General features: G+C 47.4%; 1 protein-coding gene across 8 annotated transcripts in view; it reads left to right on the top strand.

Moving 5' to 3' along the window:
• The window catches only part of Osbpl3 (oxysterol binding protein like 3), a 163126-nt gene that overhangs the window by 86550 nt on the left and 50890 nt on the right, over nucleotides 1-25686 (top strand). For 6 of the 8 annotated variants that reach the window (XM_050155455.1, XM_050155457.1, XM_050155459.1 and 3 more), the window contains 8 exons: nucleotides 14998-15114; nucleotides 15204-15257; nucleotides 16084-16197; nucleotides 19788-19955; nucleotides 20486-20609; nucleotides 23083-23186; nucleotides 23374-23466; nucleotides 24301-24457. In XM_050155455.1, the coding sequence (XP_050011412.1) occupies nucleotides 14998-15114; nucleotides 15204-15257; nucleotides 16084-16197; nucleotides 19788-19955; nucleotides 20486-20609; nucleotides 23083-23186; nucleotides 23374-23466; nucleotides 24301-24457 (931 nt within the window). The remainder of the gene's footprint in view (nucleotides 1-14997; nucleotides 15115-15203; nucleotides 15258-16083; nucleotides 16198-19787; nucleotides 19956-20485; nucleotides 20610-23082; nucleotides 23187-23373; nucleotides 23467-24300; nucleotides 24458-25686) is intronic. The other 2 variants (XM_050155461.1, XM_050155463.1) reach the window with 1 other exon arrangement.

The following is a 25686-nucleotide window of genomic DNA, read 5'->3' as shown; positions in this document are numbered from 1 at the left end:
GTTGCGCCAGTCTTTGTCAGTCTCACGCACTGGCCTGGATGCTGCCCGGGTCTCAGGAGCCTTGGTCCCTCTCCCTTGCTGGCCCTTTGGGGACTCAGCTGCTCCCACTGCATCTGTCAGTTGCTAAATAAAGCGCACAGTGCATTTCCAGCCTCATCACAGGAAGTACGAGCTTGATGCTTAAAGCAGCAAGATTTCCACATCACAGGCTGAACTGGAGGAACCTTAAAATGCTAGCTAAGGAAGACATGTGCGGTCACCTCCTTATATTGAAGGTGCCACTTTGAAACCCTTTCAGGTCGCCCTGGCTTTCCTCTTATTTGGAGTGGGTTTGTCCCTGTTGATGTCACTGGCCATTATCCGTGGTGCTAGCCTTCCTTGTGTGCCTCATCTTGCCTGTCCCCTGTGAGATCTACAGTCACCTGCCTTGATTTGGGATGTGCGTTGCCTACCTTCCACTCCCAGGGACACTGATCCAGGGCAAGTGTCACCTTGCACTGGGACTCGTTTCCACGTGAGAATGGAATGTCCCAGATCCCCAGGAGACCAGGAGATAACCTGGCCCAGGTTCAGCTGCCTCCTTCCACCTCCCTGGATGAGCAGATGGCAAAGCCTCCTCTCCCTGTGCTGTGGGGACTTCCTCTGAATCATCTCGATTTGCAGCAGCGAGGGTGGGGAAGGGTTAGCTCTCTTAGCTCCCAGAAGTCAGCCAACCAACACCTTTGCCCGCAGTTTGCTTTACATTTACGCTTTGTTTTAGATCCATGGAGATTTTCAAGCTTTCAAAAACATAATCCCCCTCCACAGCTTTATTGAGGTGTAACTAACAAATTATATATACTTATGGCTATACTGTGCTGTTTTGATATTCGCATACAGTGTGAGTGATCAACACAAGCCAGATAGCAAGCAGATAACAAACTCCCAGCCATCCTTCGTTGTTGGGTCTGGAGTGTGGATAACAAGCACTTTTGAGATCTTCTCTCCTGGGCTGGGGAGATGCTCAGTGGAGTGTTCAAGTACGTGGGTTTAATCCCCAGTACTTGGGTGTGGTGACACATTAACATTGGGTGTGGTGACAGACACAGTGAAATCAGTGCTGGGGAGGTAGAGACAGACAGATCTCCAGTTCACTGGCCAGCCTCACCTAGTAGGTGAGCTCCAGGCTAATGAGAAACCCTTTCTCAAAAATAAGGTGTTCTGCTCCTCACATAAAACATCTGAGATTGTCCGTCCGGCCTCCGTCTGCACATGTGTAAACCTGTCCTCTGGCCTCATCCGCACACATGAACATGAGAACATGCACAGACATAGAGATCTACGGTCCTGTCCAATGTCACATACAGTCTTCCCATGGTATTCACAAAGGTGTCGGTTCCAGGAGCCCCACTGATAGCAGAATTTAAGAGTGCACAGCCCCTTTGTGTGAAATGCCATAGACCGCCCTCCTCTCTTCTGCAGGTGGTCCAGATTCCTGAGAGAAAACACCGTGGTAGCGGTATGCACTATATTCAGGGAATGATGGCAGGAAGAGAAGTCTGTGCATGATTGGGCACAATTTCTCCCGAATATTTTCAGTCTGTAGTTGGTTGACTCCAGGGGTGGCAGAACCGGGGATGGACAGTGTGATTTTTCTCACCAATTCTTCCCATGTTGCACCTTCGATCTTCAGATTTTCCTGTCGCTAGTAACGGGAACTTTGAGCTTTGACCCTACACCCCCATGTCCTCTCATCTGCTAGTGTGTGGCACTGTAATCCTACCTTCTGCTTGGGAGAGCTCTAGTTGACACGTTTACGTAAGATGACGCAGAGTGTGCTTTTCCGTGCTTGGCACAGTGTCCTCCAGTTTCTTCCATGTTGTCACCAACGGAAAGAGTTCAACCGTTTTAAAGGCAGAATAATGCTTCTTTCCAAAAAGTATATTGTGCATGTTTATACATATATATTTATGAAAATTTGTCACATGTGTGCGCATGCATGTGCATGTGTGGGTGCATGCTAAATGTACTAAATATGTATACATACTACATTTTTCTGGAGACTTCTGTTTTTACTACATGAATGTGTAAGACAGCCTAGATGTTTATAATTTTACCCCATTTCACTCTGCTTGGAGTCTGGGCGTCAGCAGGAAGAGGGCACTAAGCTTGATTCAAAACATGTATCCATCGTGCACAGACGCATATGCACACACATTACACAGACACCACACAGTTTGCACACATCGCATGCACTACACACATCACACACATGCGTGCCACTTTCAGATACGTCATACACACAAATTTTTAAAATAGAAAATAAAAACGTCCTCTTGGTCATGAGACTTTGTCTTTCTAAATCCTTTTCTCTTAAGATTTCATCCAACACAGCCGAACTGGCCATCAGCCTCTATATTTCTGACTTGCTTTCTGTTCCTTAAACTGAATTTGCCTGTCTTTGATTCTTGAATTGACTTGATCTTGTACTTTCTATAACAGATTCGAATGTGTAAAATACTAGGGAGTCATGAATTTCTGTGTAGATTCCCGCATCCATGTATCTCCCTCCCACTTCCATGTAGATTCCCCCATCCACGTATCTCCCATTCTGTGTAGATACTCCCCAGTTAATGTGTAGTGTTGAATGAACTTGCTTTCTTTTTTTTTTTTTCTTTTTTTTTCGAGACAGGGTTTCTCTGTAGCTTTTTGGTTCCTGTCCTGGAACTAGCTCTTGTAGACCAGGCTGGCCTTGAACTCACAGAGATCCACCTGCCTCTGCCTCCGAGTGCTGGGATTAAAGGTGTGCCACCACTGCCCGGCCTTGAACTTGCTTTCTTGAGGGAGGCAAGGAGAACTAAGTGAAATAGCTCATCCAAGTGCTGGGCTGGCTCATGAGGGCATCCGGTGTGCGTGAGTTAAGTTAATGAATGAACAGGCATGCAGTTGCTGGGTAGGAAGATCCCAGTGCAGACTCTTCTGTGGATTCGTGAAGTGGGCGAACGGATATAAAAGTAGGAGAGAGATTTGCTATTTTTAAATTTATAAAATATGAGTAATTTCAATTTCCCTTTGTCTTTTTCCCACTGCCCCCCTTCCATTCCTGCCTAGAAATTTCAAAGTAGTGCATTTAGAAGGCAGAGCTAGACAAAACGAATGGGTATGGCTTGTCTTTACTAGAAGAGCCCTATAGCCAAGTTTTCTTTTTCTTCTTCAACCACTTCTATTGAGAAGCTGCTACTGAAAGTGCTTGAGCAGATGTAAGTACAAAGGCTTTGAAGGACAGAGGAGCCAAACAGAGCATTGTGGATCAGAAACCGACGGATGCAAAGCCCTGGGTGGAAAGAGGGCACAGCTTCCATTCCTTAATGAGTTGTTCGCGTTTGCCATGAAAACCAGGAATGAGAAAGTTCAGCTCTTCCACCACAGTTCACGAGTGCTGCACCCGCCTCAGCCTGGGACTCAAAAGACAGCGATCTATTTCTGGAATAGTACCCCCATAGTGACACGGCTTGCTCTTGTCACCCTCTTGTCCCTGGGCTAATCTTTGGTGGCATTTGAGCTCCCTCGAGGTCACCTGATGAGAGGTAATTTATGCAGGCTAGTAGATTCTGCTACACTTCAGAACTCACAACCAGCCCCGGCTCAGTGCCATAATCTGTAGGACAGGCAGGGTGGCAGGGGGAGAATTTGCCAAGCTTTGCATGGTTAATTAAAATACAGTGTTCAGGTGTTGATGTTTTCAGTTGAGTATCGAACATGCTGAGATCCAAGCCGGGTGTGGTGGGGCATACCTGTAATCACAGCACTTGAGAGACTGAGGCAGGGGGATTGCAGGTTTGGTATTAGTCTGGGCTATAGGACGTAGGTCAAGGAGGAAGGAGAGAGAAGAAAGGAAGAAGAGGAGGGAAATTTACTTAGTCCATTGTTTTATTTTCTTCGGAGACACTGAATTTGATCAGGTTTCTTTTTAAAGTGTGGACTACATCAGTGCTACAAGACATTGAGGAGTTGTGACCGTGGGATCCCCCTGCCGTGTCACATCGTCTGTCTTCTGGTGGTGTCTTGGTTCCTTTCTTGTTGAATCTTTCTTGTGGGTATCTGAGACTGATGGTTTCTAAAGAATAAAGAATAGTTTACTTTGCTCTGGAGTCGGGGCAGTACAAAGGCAAGCCGGATGCTGTGCTTGAACTCGTGGCAGAAAGTGGAAGAGGCAGCTGGGCGGTGGTGGTGCACGCCTTTAATACCAGCACTCAGGAGGCTGAGGCAGGCGGATCTCTGAGTTCGAGCCTGGTCTACAAGAGCTAGTTCCAGGACATGCACCAAAGCTACAGAGAAACCCTGTCTGGGGCAGGGACTGCAAGAGGCAAAGCAGGAGGAAGCCTGCAACAGCCTTTGTGACAACCTGCTTTGGCTGCTCTGGGTGACTAATGAGAAGCCACCCCAGGAAGAAAGGCAGCCTTCCCCTTTTAATGGCTTTGGTGCAGATCTTTGAGAACACTGGGGTTTTTCTGGGTCCTGATGTGTATGACTCAAGGACTTAAGTGTTGGGCAATCAGTGGCCAGCAGGGGGTCAGTTTGAGACAGTAGCCCCATTTCATGCTGATGAAGGCTAAAAACAGAGGTACCATGAGGCTCTAAGCAAAGGAAAAGCCAGTTTCACTAAGGAAAAGTGAGAAATGAAAGAAAAAGAAGACTCTCAAGAGTGGGAGGAGTCCCAGCAGCGGGGGGGGGGGGGGGGGGGGGGGGGGGGGGAGGACAAACAAGCAATCACTGTGCTACCCTAGGGCTTTTTATAAGACTTCAGTAGAAAGCAGACAAAGACTGAGGTCATTTCTATTAGGACTGGGTAATTCTCTGGGCCTATCATGGACCAAGCTGTGGAACCCACAATACTCTGAGCATATTCCTCCAGTGTAACCAGGGAGGTGACCAGGCCCTGCTCACAGGCTGCTCGCCCCGCCCTGTTGTGGCGGTGGGGTGGTCTCACATCAAAGCCGCCTTCTGTCTGTCTTCCACTTCCGCTTTGTTAGCTGCTGACCTTGGCTCTCTGTCAGTCTCCAGCCCTGGCCAGCATTGTTAGTCACCAGCTCTTCAGATGTTGCTCATCTCTGACCTCGCTGACTGATGATTGAAATATTTTTCCTTTGTTCTCACATTTACATGTCCAGCTTGTAGTTTTACCATGGGCCTTTTCCGTGTTACTGCCTGGGGAGAGCTAACTCCTGCTTCAACCTCATCTCTTCTTAAAGGCCATACCTCCTTGTGCCCCACAGTGACAAAGTTCGACGTGAGTTTCAGGGGATCAAACTATATATCAATAGCAAATAGTCACAGAATATCAAAGACAGCATTAGCTCTGGAGACAGAGGGCCTGAGCTTAAATCTTAGAGAGTTTATAACCTGTCTAGCCTCTCTGTGACTTAGTTTTTTATTGGGTTGTACAAATTGCCTGATTACAATGGACCTTTTGTGGAAGTACCTGACAATCAAACCACTCTCTTTCTACAAATGTCAGTCCCTGGGACCCTCAAGGTGTTCCACAGGTGACTGCTTCCTTGTCTCATCCTTCCACTGTGGGGTGGTGGCAGTGGAGAGGCTCAGCATGTATTTAGGCCACAGTAAGAGGAGGAGTAGGCAGGGGATGTAGCAGGTTAGAACCACCCAGAAGCATCCCTATATCTTCTGGTATCTCCTCACCCGTCTTCTGGAATCCCAGAACAAGTCCCGAGGTTTGAATTGTTTGTCATGGAAAGGACACATGGCCCAGATATGTTAACTGTTGTATCCAGAGTCAGGTGACACTGGAGGCGCCTTCAGAAGTCCCCATGTCCTGTATAAATGCCACCTTTAACCAGCACCTGTGAGTGTGTGGAGAACAGGAAGGATGAGAGAAGTAGTGTGTGGCCCCTTTGCTTGGAGCAGTCTTTTTCTGGTCAGCCCAGCAGAGAAAAAGCCCCCGCTGTCTATTTCTGTCTCAGGCCTACCTGAGTCAAGTGTCCCGGTACATTTCCACCTCATTGTATCGTCGACCTGGGGTAGTGGGCTGACTACTGACTACAAGGCAGATAGATGCACATCTTCACCTCAGAGCCTGTGGAGGTGACATGGGTTAGAAAGGGGCCTTGGTAGATGTGTTCATTTAAGGGCCTTGAGCAGGGCAGGGCACTCTGAGTTGTCTCGATGGGCCCTCAGTGAATCAGTGAGAACTCCCCATGGGAGAGACACAGGAGAGGACATGATGTGAAGATGGCGGCAGGTGTGTCTGTAGCAACAAGCCAAGGAACCGAGGGAAGCCACATCCCCCAGAGACCAGGACAGTCCCAACCAGATTCTCCCCTGGAGCTTCCAGGGGGAGCCTGGCTCTGATGACTCTGGGCTTGAGATTTCTGGCCTTCAGCCCTGTTAAAGAATTTTAAACTTCAGAGTGGGGTGGAGGTAGAGCAGGCCTTTAATCCTAACACCCAGGAGGCTGAGAGAGGAGGAGCTTAAGTCTGAGGGTAGCCTGGGCTATATAGCGAGACTTTGTCCCAAAATAAAAAACCGAGAGGTTTGTTGGTTGTAAGTTTAAGCCACCAAGTGTGCAGCCATTTGCCAGCATAGCTTCAGAAAATTAATTCTCTCTGCTTAGAGTCTCAGCTGAAGCCCTTGGTCCAAGGGGACCAGGCTTGGGGATGGTGCTGGTCTGAACTCATCTGCCGTGGCACGTGAACTCCTCACTTGGCACCTGTAGGTTTCCAGTCTGCGATGCCCTTTCATCTTTCGTGTGTACTGACTTCCCGAGTGGCATCGCTTGGTGCTGTGTCTTGGCATTTCTAGTGCAGGCGCTAAATATGAGACCTTTGTGTATGGAAGGGCTTGTCATGTTAAATGCCTGTTATCTGTGCCTGTGATTCCAAGATATGTATGCAGTATTTCCCAGAGTGCCTCTGTTTTGATGACATACTTCCATTAGCTCTTTGAACACCCTGACATGGAGAATAGACATCAACCATAGTTTAGCATGAACATGGGTTTTCTTGAGAGACAGCAAGCACTAACGTTGACTATGACAGTGTTTTCTCTGAGTACATTGATTATAATGATGTTTTCTCTGAGTACATTGACTATGGTGGTGTTTTCTCTGAGTACATTGACTATTACAGTGTTTTATATGAGTATAGAGTTTGCAGGGTTTTTTTTCACTCCAGTGCTCAGACACTACAGGGTACTGCATGCCACAAAAGATGTGTTTAAAACAAAAAGCAATAAAGATAAAATACAAAAGGATGCGTCAAGAAATTAAAATGTCCTACCGTCTTAGCATTCTTGTGGACTCTGGAGGAGAGCTCCACCCACCTGAGGGTGGGAGTTAGCCTAGACTCCCCTGCATCAGGCTGACCGCCACCCTAGAAATAAGTCATTCTGAGAAAAGAGCTCAAGACAAAGGTTTTGTGTCCTGGTCCCCAGAAGCCTCTCACTTTTGTGATCCTCAAATAATCAAGTTCACTTAGATTCCTCACTTCTTAGGAACTCAAAGGGTGACGGCCACATTCTCTTTCAAACTCTGAATTTCAAAACCTCTGTTCTGTGCCTCTGGGGAAAAGCCATTGGTTACAACTGGAGAGGGAGAGGAGTGGGGGCAGGGGAGAGGAGTGGGAGGAGGGGGAGGGAAATGGGAGGCTGGGAGGAGGCGGAAATTTTTTTTTCAATAAAAAATAAAATAAATTAAAAAAAAAATTCCCCTGGAAGTGAAAGGAGGAGACAGAAATACAAATAGAAGAAGGTCCAAATAGGCTGGGAGAGCTTGCTGGGTGTGTGGTGGGTCTGGGGATGGGAGGAGACCCTGAAAGGACTCCACTTAGTCCTACTGCACTTGCGGATGCTCCTGTCCAGAGCTCAGCTGCAAAGCCCTGCGTGTGAGCTGCAGACTGCGCCCACAAATGCGTTCTGTTGCTTAGTGCTTTATAGTCTAGGGCCAGCGACCTTGGAGCCCCAATGTTTGCCTCTGTGACAAGAGTGATGATGGTGTGTTGACAGAACTTCCACAGGGTATACAGGACACCGCACTTCCTTTATTACTGTCCAAAACCCCATCATCAGCGCTGTGGGCATCTGGCACCCCCATGGTGGGCTGCCACTGGGCAGAATGGCTCAAGGGTCTTGTCGCTCACAGTAGCTCCACCTCTTACAAGGCAGGTGATAGAACCACGTTGCAGGGAAAGAGGAAATGTGCCGGGGATGTTTTCAGAGCTGTTTGGGCCTTGATAGTATGAGGGGAATATTTAGCAATACCAATAACTTCCAAATATATCCAAGAAGCCTAAAAAGTGCTGAAGTAATTACAGCCGTGATTATGCTAATTGAGTCATCAGCAGGCTGGAAACCATCCCCGCGTGTGCGCTAAGGCTTTTTTAAATGCTGTTTTAATTATAAAGCCGTCTGTGGTCAATGCAGTTGCAATAAGCATTTGTCTCTTATTTGGAAACCCAAGATGGTCTCAGGTGGGACAATGAGTCAGCGGACAGCTTTCCTGGTGTCTTTCCAGCTGTCGTTGTGAGCACCGTCTCCCATGATTTCGGAGGGGACTGGGTGGGTTAGTCTCCTGGTAAGTACTTCCAGTGTTTGTGTTCTCTAGCTGGTCAGGTAATAAACCTGGGAGCGTTTGGGGACCTGGGTCCTCTGCGTATTTACACCCCCAGCTCTCTCCATCTCTGTGCCAAGAGAGAAAGCCCAGCGCCTGTTGGCATGTGGTAACTGGTGGTCCTCAAACAGCCTTCAGAATCAAAGTGGGCTCTTCGGTGCTCATCTCCCTGTGTCCACCTGAGATGACGTCACTAAAGCTGTGCCTCACGGGGCATGGGTTTCTGACAAGACTTAGACTAGGCCTTAGAGTTCACTTAGTCTGACCTTCCTCTCAAATTTAGCATCTTTTCTGTCCTCTTTGGCCTAGTGGCCATTAGCCTCTGACGGAGCACCCCCATTGGCCTGGTGGCCATTAGCCTCTGATGGAGCACCCCCATTGGCCTGGTGGCCGTTAGTCTCTGATGGAGCACCCCCATTGGCCTGGTGGCCGTTAGTCTCTGATGGAGCACCCCCATTGACCTGGTGGCCATTAGCCTCTGATGGAGCACTCCCAGGACTGAGGAGTGCTCTTTCCCAGAGTAGCTGTGCCACTTTTGACTTGCTATCAGATGGTCTTCTGGGAGAGCTGGGCTTCAGGGTCTTGTGACTCTTGCTCATTAGTCCTGGTTTTCTCCCTGGAGTCCATGTCCTTGGAACTCTTCAAGACAGCCTGGAAATGGTCCAGCAGTGGTGGCTAAAGCTCAGCCCCTCCCCTACTGTGAACTGCGATGTGCATCTACAGGGTCTCCTGGGGATTTTCGCTTTATTTGACCTCACACACCAATCTGCCTCCGACTGTTTTTTTTTTTTTAATTTTTTTTTTAAATATTGCTTTTTGACCTGTTGGTACTCATAAAACCTTGGCTGAGAGACAGACTTTTAACAAAAGGCAACTCAGGCTCTCACTCAGTGATTACAGTCTAAGCACATGGCTGGTCTGACATCAAAGCGATTGTTCCATTAATCGGCAATCTGCTGACAAGTATTTCCATAGAAAAATTATGAACGCTAATGGTGGTGACCTGTAGCCTTTCATGATAGGCTCTGCAAGATCACAGATGCCTTTAAATTCATTAATGATGGGTGTAACTAGCTGCCACGTGGTTTAAGGCTGGACATTGCCCTCTGGTTTTTAAAAACTTGGTAAACTGATAACAGTAGAACAACCTACTGTCCAGCCCTGCCAGATCCCTCCCCACACTTCACAACTGCAGGGAGAATGGACGTTTCAGTCATTTCTATTTCTGACATCACAGCCAGCGTAGCCGAGGACTGCGCATGCGCGAGGTGCCGGCGAGCTGTGCGGTGTGCACGCAGCTGTGCTGGAAGGAAACGCTTGCAACTCGTGCACTCAGCACTATGGAAATGCACTTGGCCCACTCATGCGCGTGAATAAATGCCTCGCTGCCTTTCTAATCACAAAGCAGTTTTCTATCTTTGGCACTTAAATGTTCTGTAAGATCGTCTGAATCCAATGCTGGATGATTGCCAGACCGGCTTCAGCTGAGCTTTAGCAGAAGTCTTGAGACGTCCCAGCTGGTTCACTCTCCAGCTCATATTCAAGATGACCTTTCAGCCTGATCCATGAAGGATGGGACGTTAACCCAGGCATGCTGGGCTCAGTCAGCAGAGTTAACCGTTGCGGGACCTTGGTCTCTGTGGTGGCCCAAATCTGTCATGTAGTGTCTTAGGTATTTATTCTACTCAAGGTGTGTGCCCTACCTTCAAATCAGCATGGTATGTGGAGGACATCAGGTGTCTTTCCCCAATCCCTTTAGCCTGGAACACTAGAATCTCAAAATTATTTTTATTACATTGGTGTGTTTGTGTGTGTGTTCATGCATGCACATGTGCATACATGCATTGCTCTGGCACTTGAAGGGAGATCCAAAGACAGTTCCCTGGACTCTGTTCTCTCTTTCCACCCTGTGGGCTTCCAGGATTCGAAATCAGGTTTTCAGACTTGATAGTAACAACCTTCATCCACGGAACCATCTCCCCAGTCAACATCTGATTCCATCCCCCCACCCCCATTTTTCCTGGTCTGGACAGCAATTCACTTGAATCCCATACCTTGTGGGCACTCATGGCCCTTTTTGTACACTCCTGTTCTTGGGCTTGTTCAGCTGTTATTTCCAGAGGACACAGATGATCATGAACGAGGTTACAGTAAGACAAGGAACCCACGTTGGAGCTTGGCAAGCAGGCTGTGTGAGTTGGGTTTGTATCATTACTGCCTGGCTTCAGATGAGGTGGGGACTTTCTTCAGGGAGGCAGAGGTTTGGGGAGAAATGAAAACTCACCAGAGAAGGAGATTCCACGCATGAAGGAGCAAGTACACAAAGGGTCAGTAGCATTAGATGCATGGTCCGTTTTCTTACACACTAGCTAGCCCTGTGAGATCAGAGACCTAGGAACTCTGAGCAGGCCTGATGCTTCCTAACGCCTTCCAGTTGTCTCAAGAGGTGAGCCAGTCCCAGGGTTTACCCGCTGCTGTCCCCTTACCCCTTAGGATTTATTCCTTGTTCACCACTGGGATTTACACATCTAAAGTATAGAAGGAAAACCATTTAAAAATGATAGCATAATAATAAACTCATAGATAGCCATGCAGGGTACCACTTGGTAGCTTTACTATATCAAGGAATTTATTCTTTTTCTCGTTTTTTACATTTAAAAAATAAGAACCCTAGTAAACGCACCCTTGAAGGGTTATGCGAGAGTTAAGCAGATAATCTAAGGTGTGTCAGCTCACAGTATGTAGACTGTGATATTAGCCACTAAGAGAGTTTCCCTGATTCTCATTGCGTTTATTAATATCCGCTACGGGCAAAAAGGCTCACGATTTTGTGGATCTATAAAATGTGCTCTCCAATCCTTCTGTAATGTTGTTATATCATTCTTTTGTGTATCATTTCAAACACCCCTACTGTTTGTTGACTATTTTGTGATTCTGGAGGCATGTCATGAACTGTGGCTACAACTTAACCCCTTCTTGTAAGCCGACTACATAGTGTCATTTACTTGATTGACAGTTTAATCTCTTTTCTTGCCTGGGGACTGGAACAAGTAACAAGGAGAGAAGTCTCTCAGCTGCTACCTTGTGTGTACCCCTCTGCTGGAGTTGTACGGAAACTGAAGTCAATGATCTCTCTGATAGTTTAGGAAGAAAACACCAGAGCTCAAATGAGAAAGCAACAACTTACGAGTTAATTGAATGGTAAATATTTTGGTAAAGCACAGTGAATAGCTACCACTGAGTTCACTACCTAGCTGACTCTAGGGCTGAGCCCCAGCCCTTCAAGGTCAAGTGACGGTAAGCAGATCCTTACAACCTTGTCATTGTGCAAGACTGAGGAGTCAGGAAGTTTCTCATTGTCATCTGAAGCCAAGATGCTAGAGATTTCTTCCCAACACTGTTAATAATCACTAGTGCCCCAGGATTCCCAGCTTTGTGGGTGCGGCCTCAGGCCACTGAGAACCTCAGAGCTGGGGGCTGCTTCTTCCTGTCAACACTAAGCATTTGGATGAATAAGGAGCCGGGGAAAGATTCCACTCCTTCTCCTCTAGCCAAGGAGAGACTGCCCTTTCTTTGTGGTACAAATCTGCCTTTTCCAGCCTGCTACCACTTTCAAACTTAGGAAGAAGATAGAATGAGGAAAAAAAGATGACATTTATCAGGGGGAAAAATTACAAACTCTTTCTGGCTCATTGGCATGAAGAACAAGGGGACCTTCTCTAGCCCCCTGGCCTCCACGCCAGCTGGCTGGGAGGAATAAGCCGTAGATGTAGAACTGTGGAGCACTTCAGGTCTGAAGAAAAGCCACCTTTGAAATTCAATCCTTTCCCATTCCGTTCAGCAGCAGGTAAGACCGCATCTATTCCTCTGGCCTCTGCCATCCCCCAAGATTGACAAGTGTGCAATAGTGGCTGCTCCCTCTTGTCATTTGCACTGAGCACAATTGAAGGGACAAAACAGATGTGCCCAGTCCTTCAGCTGGAGTGCTCTGCAGGCAGCCTTCTGCTTGGGAGGCTGAAGACTAACAATTCCGAAAGGCTGCTCCCCTGGAGCACTTTCCAGAGGACTGGGCCCTTGGATTCTCATGTAATGATACCAACACCCGCCCATCGTTCACAAATATGGATCGGTTGTATCTAATTTGGAAACAGTCATTTGGCCCAGGGACACTGGGCACACTTCAAATGTGTTCCACAGTCTTCCAGGAACGTGAGCCCGTAGCTTTGTTCCGAGACTGCAGTTGTTTTTTGTCAGGTGCCTGCTGTTCACAAGACAGGAGGAGAAGTGGAGTATGCTAGACCCTCTGTGCTCTCAAGGGGCACCTTCTCTGTAGGGATAATGAAACCTCATACATGTTACCACGTTACCATGTTACCATGGCAAGAATGGCAGAACACCGGTGTGATGGAGTTGTGGGGATGAAGGCTGACTTTCCTCTGGAGGAGGGGCACAGAAACTTTTGTGCTAAACTACAGCATTGAATCTATGAAGTCCAAGAGATGTATAGGCATTAGATTTAAATTTCTTCCTATAGAACGTTGCCAGGTTCTCCATCTTGGATGGTTTTCTGGGAGCTTGCTGCTTCCTGTTTTTGGTTGGGAAGTAAATGAGAGCGGGATTGTTTGGTGCTCTACATGAAAGACCGTATGCTGCTCACCACTGAATAGACATAGTTATTGTCTGGGCATGCCTGAGTGGCTGAACAGTTGATGGTTATGGCGAGATCTCATTCCATGTCAAAAAGTTTCTCTAAATAACACCGAATCTCCCCCCCCTTCTTTTTTTTTTTTTTTTCTCCATGGAAGAAATCCCTTTTAGAACTCCAGATTCTGAGATACCTACAATGATTATTTAAAAAACCTGGGATGCACCTTCATCTCCAGTCACAGTGGGAAGGGCTCAGATAAGAGGCAGGTTACCAAGGAGTCCAGTTGCTAATGTAGGGAAGGATTCTGTTGCTAGAGATGTTGTGTTGCACTCTGGGAAACCTGGGAAAGAGACCTGCGGGACCGCTACCTGCCCTGCTCCCTGGGGCTGGTCCAGACTCACTGTCGAAATCCTGTGGCCTCTGTGGTACCATCTGCCCAAGGGTTGGAACTTCGTCTCAGAGCAGGGTATCTACATGAAATATTAGAATCCTATGTGTGCAAAGCTATATTACCCGATGTGGGATTTTTTTTATATATAATGTCTAATGTGTGTATTCAGACTCTTCAAGTTGTATTCCAGACTATGTGTATTCTGTGTATATTATGACCTAATTAATCATCACCTTCATGACCATCTATCATATATACAAGGATACTATCAGTTCTGGGGTTATCTTGTGCAGATTTAGCAATGATTTAAGTATTTTAAAGAAATTTTCAGAATTTTTAACGTTTTTCTCTTTGTTTCTTTTGAAATTTGTGTTCAATTCATGACCTCAATAGCCAATGATGGAGCACCAATTAAAGCAGCCATTTGTGCCCCATTAAAGCTGAAAAGAATCCAGGCCCAAAATACAAGGATTTTGCTGCTGTTCTTATCATTTGTTTTTATTACTTATTGCTCTATGACGTCGCCTCCGCTTCTCAAGTTCTGGGATTATAGCATATCTGAAATAGAAGTCTCTTGGACAAGAAGTGGGGATGTAAAATTTTTCTGGGGGGAAGGGTGAAAATACTTGTGACCAAACTCTCTTTATGATGTTTCTGCATTTCTGCTACTTAAACCCCTAGTATTTTTGAAGACACTTACCCTGAACCATTATTTCCAGTCAGCTTGTAAGAGTTACTAGCTTGTATCCAATCCCATTTTTCACGTTTATGTGTCTGTGTGAGTGTGTATCATGTGTCATACCTGTGGAGTTCACAAGAGAGGTCACATCGCTGGAGCAGTTGTGAGCTGCCTGGTGTGGGCACTGGGAACTGAACTCAGGTCCTCTGGCAGAGCGGCAAGTACTCTTAACTGCTGAGCCCCACATTTCAGCCCTTCTTTAGGTGGCCCCTAACATATGCACACGTGCAGAGACATATACAGTTCCAGCCTGACATCTGTGGCTTCCAATTAATGTTCAGACTGATGTCTGCTGGCTGAACAGTCACCGCATGGTGACATGAAGGCGAACGAAAATAGCATTTATAGTAAGATCCTCCCCTTCAGCTGTGCTGCCGAGGTTCAAAGAAGACTGAAAAAGGAAATGGTCCTTCAAGAAAAAGAGCTTAAAAAATTGATGCCACTAAACTACAGCATTGAATCTATAAAGTCCAAGAGATGTATGGGCATTAGATTTAATTTCTTCCTATCGAACCTTGTCAGGTTGTCCGTCTTGGATGGTTTTCCAGGAGCTTGCTGCTTCCTGTTACTGTCTCGTAAAGGAGTGACATTTAGCCTGTGCTCTCTCATTGGAACAGGACAGCTGGGAAGTGGTGGAAGGACTGAGGGGGGAGATGACGTACACCCAGGAGCCGCCTGTGCAGAAAGGATTTCTGCTGAAAAAGAGGAAGTGGCCCTTGAAAGGCTGGCACAAGGTAAGACTTCGGTGTTACTCTGTTAGAAGTTGGTGATGAGGAGGAATGTTAGCGTGTACATCTTACTAAACTCTGTTTGCTTCTCACAGAGATTCTTCTACCTGGACAAAGGAATCTTGAAATATGCCAAGAGTCAAACTGATGTAAGTCTTCTTCCTGGCCCAGCATGCTATTGCAGAAGTGTGCAGGCTGCTAGAGTGTGCCCAGAGCCTCAGTTCTCTGTGGGTAATGGTTTTTCCAGGTGGCACAGAGCCCCCTCTCCACACACCCTGATCCCCGCTGCCTTAGCTCTGGATCTAGGTGGGCTCCGTTCACTACCAGGAGAAGGTGCAGGGCAGCATCCTGGGTACCATAGCCTGCTCTGGTCTTAGCTAATTACAGGATCAGAGCTTGTGCCAAGTGTCCTTCCCCTCTTCTGGCGACTGGGGGCTTCATGGAGAAAGCAATGGTTAAGGTGGACTTCTGCTTGGAGTTAACCCTAAGACGTTGTCCTGGAGGGCTCTGAGTGATCAGCAGGCCTGCCTCATAGGGCGCTTCTCTCCTCTCTCCCCACCCTTCTGATCTTCCTTAGTTTCTCGACTATACCCTTCCTTTTAAGTCACGTATGAATGAATTGACAACAGACACTAATCCAGGGGAAGGTAATGGCTCTTGCATTGCCTTGGAGTCAGTCACCTCATGGGGTTTTCCTCTCACTGCCCTGCATCCTGACTATGAAAACTCATTATTTAGCTTCTGCCCTTCAGCCCACTCTTCTGTGGTGTGAGGCGAGCGTGTCTCCCTTACAGAGAAAGAATGCCACCTGTTCTTGTTCTTAACTGGGTCCTGCTTGCATGGAGGGCTCCATCAATCGTGGGGTCCAGGTTCGTCATTGGTGCATGACCAAGATGAGGTGGGAGGGGACCAGGGAGGATGTTCCAACCACCTTGACTACTGTGACTCTCAGATAGCCCTCTCCTGCTCCTGTAGATTGAGCGAGAGAAGCTGCATGGCTGCATTGATGTGGGCCTTTCAGTGATGTCTGTGAAGAAGTCGTCCAAGTGTATCGACCTTGACACCGAGGAGCACATCTATCACCTGAAGGTGAGCCCCAGCCGGGGCTGGCTCCTACCAAGCAGCTGCCACCAGGGCTTTTGCTGGTTGTGGAGTTGTCCGAGGCACAGTCTTGCTATCTTGCCTGGGCTTTAGACTCCTGGGCTCCAACAGTCCCCAGCTTCCACTTCCTGAGTAGCCAAGGCTCAGGTACTGCTTTCCCAGCTTTGCTGTGCAGAAGCCTTTCTACGGTGATGGGATTGTCCGCTACCATGCTGCTGGTGATGACATGGGGACAGCTATTCACCATGTGGGTAATCTTTGTCCCTAAAGCGTCCCTAAGGGATACTATTGATGTTAGCATGGGCCAGCTTTTTTCTTGGTTGTGCAGGACTGTCTCTCACACGGCTCGAAGAGTTAAAGTCCTTGTCCCCATTCCCCAAATGTTACCACTCCTCCCCAGTGACAGCAGTCAATAGCAAAGACACCTTCTTGTGCCCCTTTCCCCAGGCTGTATGCCTTTAGTATATGTAGAACCATCTACCCTAGACTAAAATAGATTCCCTGAAGTATAATGTTTACTGTGTGGGACCATGACTTTGACTTTAGCCCGTTTTATAAAGACTTTGTAAAAATCCTCATATTGTAGGGAAACATCAGGTTTTCTTTCTCCTAAACTAGGAGTTTGTAAATCTTAAGTCTCAAAGCTTTTTACCCACTTGTCTTTCTCCTGAAGGTGAGTGACGTCATAAAAGCATGAAGCTTGGAGCCCAGGGCAGCATCTGTTCTTACTGGATTGCTTACTAGCTGTTCAACTTTGACCAGTCATCTAACTCTTGAAAAATCTTGGTTTTGTTTGTTTGTTTTTGTTTTGTTTTGTTACCTTACCAAAAGTAAAGAAAGAAAGGAAGGAAGGAGGGAGGGAGGGAAGGAGAGAAGGAAAGAAGGGTGATTCCAGTGCTCATGTGCAGGCCGTGCTCATAGGTTTATAAGGTTTGCTGTAATTCCTTGGGGGACAGTAAGTTTAGTAAGACTAATCACTCTGTATAATTACTGGGCAGTGCCTGAATGCTGGAGATAAACTGAGGATTGCTTGGGCAGGGCTGCTTGATGTTTAGGGAACAGGACTGAGGCTGGGGAAACCAAGGTTCTCCCCTGTCCCTGTCCTCTCCTCACATGTAGGTCTCACATCTGTCCCCTAATCTAAGCCCGCATTCTGGGTTAGTTCGGTGTGTAAAGCAGTTCCACTGACACCGTGGGCTGGTGATTCTTTGCTGTGGGACTGTCCCGGGTGTTGTGGTTAGGCCTTTACCACTGCGTGCCAGTGGCGTCTCTTCTCTAGTGGTAGCAAGCCACACTGCCTCCAAGTCTTTCCAAGTGTCCCCTGAAAGAGAAAATCTCCCAAGTGAAATAACTATGGCAAAGTAAGGAGAGAAAACCCTCTAGTTATATAAAGTTATATAAAATAGTTGAGAGAGTGTACTGCTCCCCTGCCGGCCGGCCGTGGTTAATCTCTTCTGGACGAGTTGATGTTGTTTTCCTGTATTGGTCCCGTGACGCCATTCTCTGTTTTCACATGGTCGGGAAGTAATGAATCCTTGCTTATCGGCCGTTCTAGTTAGCAGAATGAAGTGATCACTCAGGTCTGCTTTTTAAAGACTCAGACTAAGATGCATTGGACGTGACGCCATGAGACAGAGTGATTCTCTGAGACTCAGTGTAAGTGCTGCTTGGTTTCTCGTTCGTCCCTGAGTGTCAACTCTGGCTTGTAATGTGGGCCTTTTGTTAGCTGCAGGCTCCCTACCCCTCTTTATCCCTAATCGCCCCCCCCCCACACACAACAGGGTCTAGATGTATAGCCCAGACTGGCCTTGAACTCACAAACCTCTTGAGTGCTGAGATTAAAGGCATATGTCACCACTCCTGACTTGATTCTCTCTCTCATTTTATACCTGAGGAGTCTGAGCAAAAGAGTAGTTAAGAAAGCTTGGACTTCCCACAGGGCAGGGAACCCTGATTGCTCTTTGGGCTGACGAGGGAGGGGGACTTTATTGGGGGAGGAGGAGGGAAAGGGGAGGCGGTGGTGGGGAAGAGACAGAAATCTTTAATTAATTAATTAATAAATTAATTAATTAAAAAAAAGAAAGTGCTTAGCCAGAGTCCCGGAATTACTGCAGGCCTATCATAGACCCGGGGCTAGCTGTTTAATAAAGTGCCTGTTCCTCTCCTTGTTTAACCAATAAAAGATGAGTCAAGATGAAATCTTTGGGCACTGGCTTGTCAGGGCTTTGGGGAGTCTATCAGTGCAAGGATGACAAGATTCTTATAAAGTCCCTCTTCGGTACATCTGGGGGATGAAATCCGTTCAGGAGCTTGCAGTACAGAGGAGACAGATGTGTGTCTGTTTGTGCTGCGGCTCCCTGCAGACAGGAGCTAAGGAGGAACCTCCATCTTCAGGTGTCTCTAACACCACAGAGTCAGGTTCGCGATTCTCTAACGCTGCCACCGCTGTCTGTCTGCCTGCCCTGCTTCCCAGCTGCAGTCTGAGGACTGTCCCAGTGCTGGCCTGGCAGGCTGCTGACCCACACACGCCTTTCTGAGTTATTTTAAATGATGGCTTTACGAATCTATATCCTCATGTCTAGGTAACTCACTTTTCACTTTGAAATTTTGAAGATCTCTTATATACAGAAAAATATTGACTAAAGAAATGTCTACAGTATAAACGTGGCTGCTATGTTACTATTAACACATTTATGAGCATTTGGATTGTTTCTTGATAAAAATTATTATAGCAGCTGTGGTGTTATGCCTGTAACCCTAGCATTCAGAAGGATTTTTCCTAAGTTCAAGTCCAAGTACAGCCTGGACTATGTAGTAAGTCTGAGGCCAGCTTTGGCTACATAGTGAGTTTGAAGCCAGTCTGGGCTACATAGCAATACACTGTCTCAAAAATATTTTTTGAATGAAAATTGCTAATTATAAACATTTTTTCTAGAAAGTAGAAATTTACATTTTCTCATTTATGGAGAGAATGGATAAACTTGCGTATAACAACAACTACAATACTCAACAATGCTTTGTCAGATATTTTTCTTTATCTGCAAATGGCAAAAATGCCCTTTTGGCTAACGCTCACATATGTTAACAGCCACTTCTAGGCCATGCATCTTTTGTCAAGGTAGATGAATACAGGCCAGTGTTTCAGGGTCTTCCCTACTTCATTCCAGTTCAGTCTGGCTGCAAAGTCTGAGCTACAAGCGTTTAAATGAAGAACAGAGTTGATACATTCCGGGGGGGGAGGGGGGGAAGTCTCAGGCTCGAGAACTTGGAAATGTTTCAGGAGACAAATGTGGGTTTTAGCTTATTTGTTGTTTAATAAAGCTGGCCCTCTTTGCATGGCTGTTAGAGCATCTCAGAGGAAACAAGACTATGTGTTCTGTGACGATACCTCTTCCCCAAGTGTTCTCCACATAGATGTAAACCAAGGCAGTACAAGGGATTTCTTCTCTTCCGTGTGCGCCAGTTCCAAAAGAGCAGGTCTGGAGTGGCCTCGTTTTAATAATTGATTAATCATTGATTAATAATTGATCCTTTCAGCCAGTGTCTCTCTTTGACATCTCTCAACTGAACACCTTTAGGTGAAGTCCGACGAAGTTTTTGACGAGTGGGTATCCAAGCTCCGCCACCACAGAATGTACCGGCAGAATGAGATTGCCATGTTTCCCCGGGACGTCAGTCACTTCTTCCCAGGGCCCACGGTCACAGATTCTGCACCCGGAGTGTTCGACTCCATTTCCAGTAGGAAGGTAATGATGATTGGAGTGCCAGGACCAAGTCCGAGGGAACAGAGAGGCCCATTCTGGGAGTGCGGCTGAGGGAAGGCTTGTGGGTGGAGCAGGGTAAGTTGGGTGGTGTTTAACTAGTCTCTTGACCAGCGGGTCTGACCCGGGATATAACTAGCATGGATTAAGTAAGGTAGGGAGTTCAAGCAAGGAGATTCCTGAAGGCTTGGGTTTTCTCTCAGCCACAGTGACTTTGGTTTTTCTCCCTGGCTGTTGGTTGCAGCTAATTAAGCATATGTACAGCCATACAGGACTGCAGACTCTCCCAACATATCTTCACTATGGTATCGCATTTCATAGGAGAAGATAAGGACTGTCACCCAAGGCCATGGAGCCTGGTGTGGCGTAGCCGGGTGATAGACAGGTATCATGGCCTCTTCCTGGGACCTTTGCTAGAAGGTTCTACCCAAATCACCCCGCTATCCTTTCCCTTAGAAGCTCCCCCTGCCACGCTCTGTTTTGATTTCTAATCCGCTCTTGTCGTCCATGAGCAGCGTAGCAGTCTGTCGAAGCAGAACTCATTTCAAACTGGAAGCAACTTGTCATTTTCTTCTGGTGGTGACCCACGAGTTCCATTTTGGCTGCAGCCTTCCGAGGACATGGAAAAATGCTCCAGAGGTAAAGCTGTTTGACCCTTCGGTTGCCATGGCTCTGGGGTCATGCGTGGTTGGCGTGGCCTTCGCGTGCGTGTATCCCTGCTGTCACTCCTCTGATTCCACCCCTTGCTTTGCTGACGAAGGCCTCATCATCGTTAGCCAACATGATCTCCCCACAGAGCTTAGTGTGCAGACAGACTTCCTAGTCTAGTCCTGGGATGGATGCACGGATTCCTCCTGGGGTCAGAAATCGTGTCCCCATGGGTGGGGACTGTCCGCTCACTCACAGTCTTGTAGGTGTCAAAAATGACTCTGCTGCCCACCTAACTGAAGCACGATTAATAAAAACTCAGAGAGAGAAATTAGGGTTCAACCTGAAGACCAGAAAAGCAAAGCAGCCAGTGACTGGCTCTTACTACTTCCTCAGCCTGAAGTGGTGATCCTGCCTCCAGAAATCTCAGGATAAGACCGAGAGTAAGCTGTTTCCTTCCGTTTTATAATCCTCTCTAGGGCTGGGATTAAAGATTGCACCACTGGGATTAAAGGCATGCACTGCCCGGTTTCTATGGCAAACAGTGGGGCTACTAGGATTAAAGGTGTGTGTTACCACTGCCTGGTCTGTAAGGCTGACCAGTGGGGCTGTTTTACTCTCTGATCTTAAGGCAAATTTTATTTGTTAAAATACAAATGAAATGTCACTACACCCAATGTAGAGTTGGTGTCCACTGATTAAGTGTAAGCGACCAGATGGAGAATGCCCAGCTGAGCGTTCTCCAGCACGGCTGCATACTAGAGTCATGGAGAGAGCATTTAAAGATCTTATTTTATTTTCCATTATGTCTATTTGTGTTGGGAGAGGGGTGTGTGAGTCTGAGTGCAGGTGCCCGCAGCGGCCAGAAGAGGGCGTCAGTTCCCCCTGGAGCTAGAGTTACTGGTGTTTGTGAGCTGCTCAATGTGGGTGAAGGCCAGTCCCTTAGAGGAGCAGTATACACTCTTAACCTAACTGCTGAGCCATCGGGACCCATTTAAGTGCGAGGGCGCCCATACCTACGCTTCTGTCCCAAATATGCTGTTTAAATTAGCCTGGGATGCCACCCGGATGACCCTGTTCCCTACACACCTTGACTGACTCTGACAAGGAGACAGGATTGATCACTCCTCCACAAGGTGACTCACTGTTCTCAACAACAATCAGCTACAGCTCAGCCGGGGAAGCAGACTGAGATGCCTAATGGGATAGAGAGTTCAGATTTAATTGTCTAAGGGGAGGCCTGGAGCAAACAATTTAAAATTAAGTTGGGAGCTGGAGAGAGAACTCAGTTCATAAAGTATGTGCCGTGCAAGCACGAGAGTCTGGGTTTGGTACCCAGAACTCACAAACGTAGTCAGATGTGGCCATGTGTATTTGGCCTCCCTGCCCTGGCAGCTGGAGATGGATGGATCCCTGGGGTGAGACAAGCTCAGACTACTTGGGGAGACTCTGGCCAGTGAAAGATCTTCCCTTGGAAAACAAAGTTGATAGAGAGCCCGATGAAGGCCAAAGGTTGTCCATTGTCACACACATATGCGCATGCCCACAGCCCACACACGCGTGCTCTCTCTCTCTCTCACACACACACACACACAGAATTTTTGAAGGATGTCCTTCATTTAGAGGCACTAGTGGACAACGTTGTCAGTGGCAGCCTTCGCTGTATCACATGAGATGTGGTACCCATGAGATGCAGTTTCTGTCACTCCATCGCTGTCACCTACTAGCTCCACCGACTAGCCCTAGCCCAGAGGTTTGTTCCAGGACCAGCATCAGCAGGCTGGCCTGGCTTTATTAAAAATGCCAGTTCCTAGGCCCAAACAAGTTGTATGACCCATAAACTGGGGATAGAGCCTCCAGTCTGTGGACTCACAAGCATGCCGGGGGATTCTGTGCATTGGAAGCCTGAGAGCGACAATATTGAAGCATACAGGTCTCCGTTGCTCAGCAGAGACACCATCACAGTCAGCGATGGACTGGGCTGTTTCTTGAGTTAGTGACTAGGGTCTTGTCTAACCATGCTCTTCTGCCAGCTGAGGCCCATCTGCATAGGCAGGTCCCCAGATACCAGTACTAGCTTAGTGCCTGTTGCCGCTGGCTGGACTAGGGATGCTGCTGCGGCGGTGTGGGGGTGGCCGCTGTTTTCAGTTGCTACTGTAGACCACTGTTGAGCCCTCTGCACACACCAAATCATTTAATGCTCAGCTCTGTGGCTACATGTGTAATTGTCCCCGTTTCCCACACGAGAAAACTGAGGTACAGAGACCATGTGGTACAGTTGACCAATTGGATTTAAATCAAGGCAACCTAGATCTGTGTCATAAACCACTATCATCTATGGCTTTTTCTGTGTGTGTGTGTGTGGGGGGGAGGATGTAAAGGGGGAAATCAAATACACAGATACAGAGCCTGGTACTCCCTGGTGCTAGTGGACAGTTGTGAACATCTGCCCTTCCTCCCGCAGACCTGGCACACTGCCATTCGTATCTGCTGGAAATGAGCCAGCTCTTACAGAGCATGGACGTCCTGCATCGGACATACTCGGCGCCGGCCATCAACGCCATCCAGGTGAGCCTACTGCTCTTTGGTTCACCTTCTGCCTTCTCCTCTCTTGTCCTCTACACTTGACTAACTAACAGTGGGGGTGTTGTCCGTCCAGTTGCTTTAGCCAAACTCAAGGGGATGGCTTTGGTCACTTCCCTGTAGCTTTGGTGGACCTTACTGTCTGTACTTTCTTTCCTCTTTTGAAATGAAGGGTGGAGCTTTTGAAAGTCCCAAAAAGGAAAAGCGATCACACAGGCGGTGGCGGTCCAGGGCTATTGGCAAAGATGCTAAAGGAACGCTGCAGGTAACCTTCGCTTCCCGCCACGCTGGCTTCCCTCGCGGTGCTGCACGCCAGAGCAGAGCCCTGACTCAAACAGGACGGAAAAGTGAGCGTTCCGGAGTTCATCTCTGCACCCTGTGAGGAGAGATGACTCCTGTTACTGAGACCTTCTGGCTACAAGGATAAGGCCATGAGGATACTAGGGCAGGGGGAGTTTTCCTGCGGGAAAATGGCTTGACATTGGAGGGACTGCCCCTGTTGTGAGGGTTTGGGGTCTTTTCTTCTTTAACATCTAGCTTGTCTATGACACTCCCTTCCTTATGTGCCTTGCCTGGTGGCGGCTGTGGCCTAATTCTCTGACCTACCTTTGCTGCACTCATCCCTCAGAGTGGGCCTATCTTCTCCTAGAGTCCGCAGGCCTGAGCCTCTGTCCCACAGGCCCTTCTGCCCTTTTTCTTCAAGCTCTCAGTGCCCCTTCCAGGGTTGAACTTGGATGCTTTCAGAGTAAAGAACATTGCGTGTGCAAATATGAGCCAAGGGTTTGTTTTCTAGAAGCTCCAGGTGCAAGTAAAGACAATTCTCTGGAGCTGATTCGCTATGACAGCCTAGTTATGTGGGGACATTTGCTGTCACTTCAACCTGTGGCTCTAAAGCTTCCGTCATTTCCGAGACAGCAGATGATTTCCTGCCCACTGTAGCGTCTGATGCAAGGGGCATGGAGACCATCCTCCTGGGTTTGCCTTCAGTTTTCTTCGAGGTTAACCCTTGGTGGGAAGATGCACCTCTAAGATAACTCCTTAATCAGAGTCCTGGAGGCTCTAGTCTGAATAGAAACCTCTCCCTTTGCTGTCACTTTAGGTCCCCAAACCCTTTTCTGGCCCAGTGAGACTACACTCTTCCAATCCTAATTTGTCAACATTGGACCTGGGCGAAGAGAAGTCTTACTCGGATGGTTCTGAAGCCTCATCCGAGTTCTCCAAGATGCAGGAGGACCTGTGCCATGTCGCCCACAAAGGTAAATGAGTTGTCCTTCTTCCTAACATTTGACGGAAACGTCTGTCAACACAGAACTACGGTTATCATCTTTAAGGGACTAATAGTTTATTTTGTAACCAATTCTGAGAAAATAGCTGATTTCTACGACCTCTGTGGCTTCCCTTTGTAAATGGCATAAAGTGAAAGGAGACATTAGTAGATGCAGAGTTTAGGGACAGGGTGGGGGATGAGTAGCATAGTGTAATTATAAAGGACCTTCGTGGTGATGGGCAGTTCTGCATTCCACCGAGGCCGTGGTTATAGGACTTTGCCAATGTGATAAGATCACATTGACCTATAGCCGTACACATATGTACAGCTGCGTGCATGTAAGCCTGAAGAAATCAGCACATTCTGTTACCCTAACATCCCTGTCCCGAGGTTATATAGTACTGTGGTTAGTACATAGAATGTTACCATGGGGAGGAACTGGGTACAGGACACAGGGACTTCTGTACTGCGTGCCAAGTCCTTCAAGTCCATAACAAGTTCAAAGTAAAAATTACAAGTAAACATGGGTGGGGCTGTATATGGCCCAGTGGGTAGAGTCCCTGGCTGGAAATAACCTGCGTGTCCGACAAGGGAGGACTGGACTTTTCAGTACGGTGTATGATATAGTAGATTATTTAGCATAATAATAGCACCTCACACTGAGCACCGAGGTGTCCTGTCAGCTGTTTGCCGAGTGCTTTAGATGCACGATTTTGTTTCACTCTGGCAGAAACTCGGGTGGGGAGTGAAGTCTTCTCTGCCTGTGTGGAAACCAGAGGCTAGCAAAGCTGCCCAAGTGTCACATGCCAAGAAGCCTGAGGCTGAATTATAGCCTGGTCCAGGCCAGGGTGCACTCCTTGTCAGTACAGATGGGAGGCCAAATGTTAGAAAAGAAAAGAAGTCTCCAATATCTAGTTACAAAGTTATAGGCTTGATGTCATTTGTTTAGAAATAATAGATGTATCCCTGGCATATGGAAGTATACTAAATGTCCAGGATGTGCAGAACATTATTTTAGTGGCAGAAACTGAAGTTCTGAGTGCTTGCTGCTCCCCTCTGCTAATGTTTCTCTTCAGCGTTCACATAGTGACTATTATTGATACAGTGAGAGCTGATTAAAACATTTCAAGTAGCGTTGCCACTAGCGCCTTCCTCTCCTTGCCCCAGACTTCTTCCACTTCATATTATTGATTCCTGCAGAGAATATTCCCTTCATAT

Source organism: Alexandromys fortis, unplaced genomic scaffold (assembly GCF_014885135.2).
Source record: "Alexandromys fortis isolate MF-2015 unplaced genomic scaffold, M_Fortis_MF-2015_v1.1 scaffold_93, whole genome shotgun sequence".
Taxonomy (NCBI): domain Eukaryota; kingdom Metazoa; phylum Chordata; class Mammalia; order Rodentia; family Cricetidae; genus Alexandromys; species Alexandromys fortis.
The sequence above is the reverse complement of the archived record's forward strand: the minus strand, read 5'-3'. Positions and strand labels throughout refer to the sequence as shown.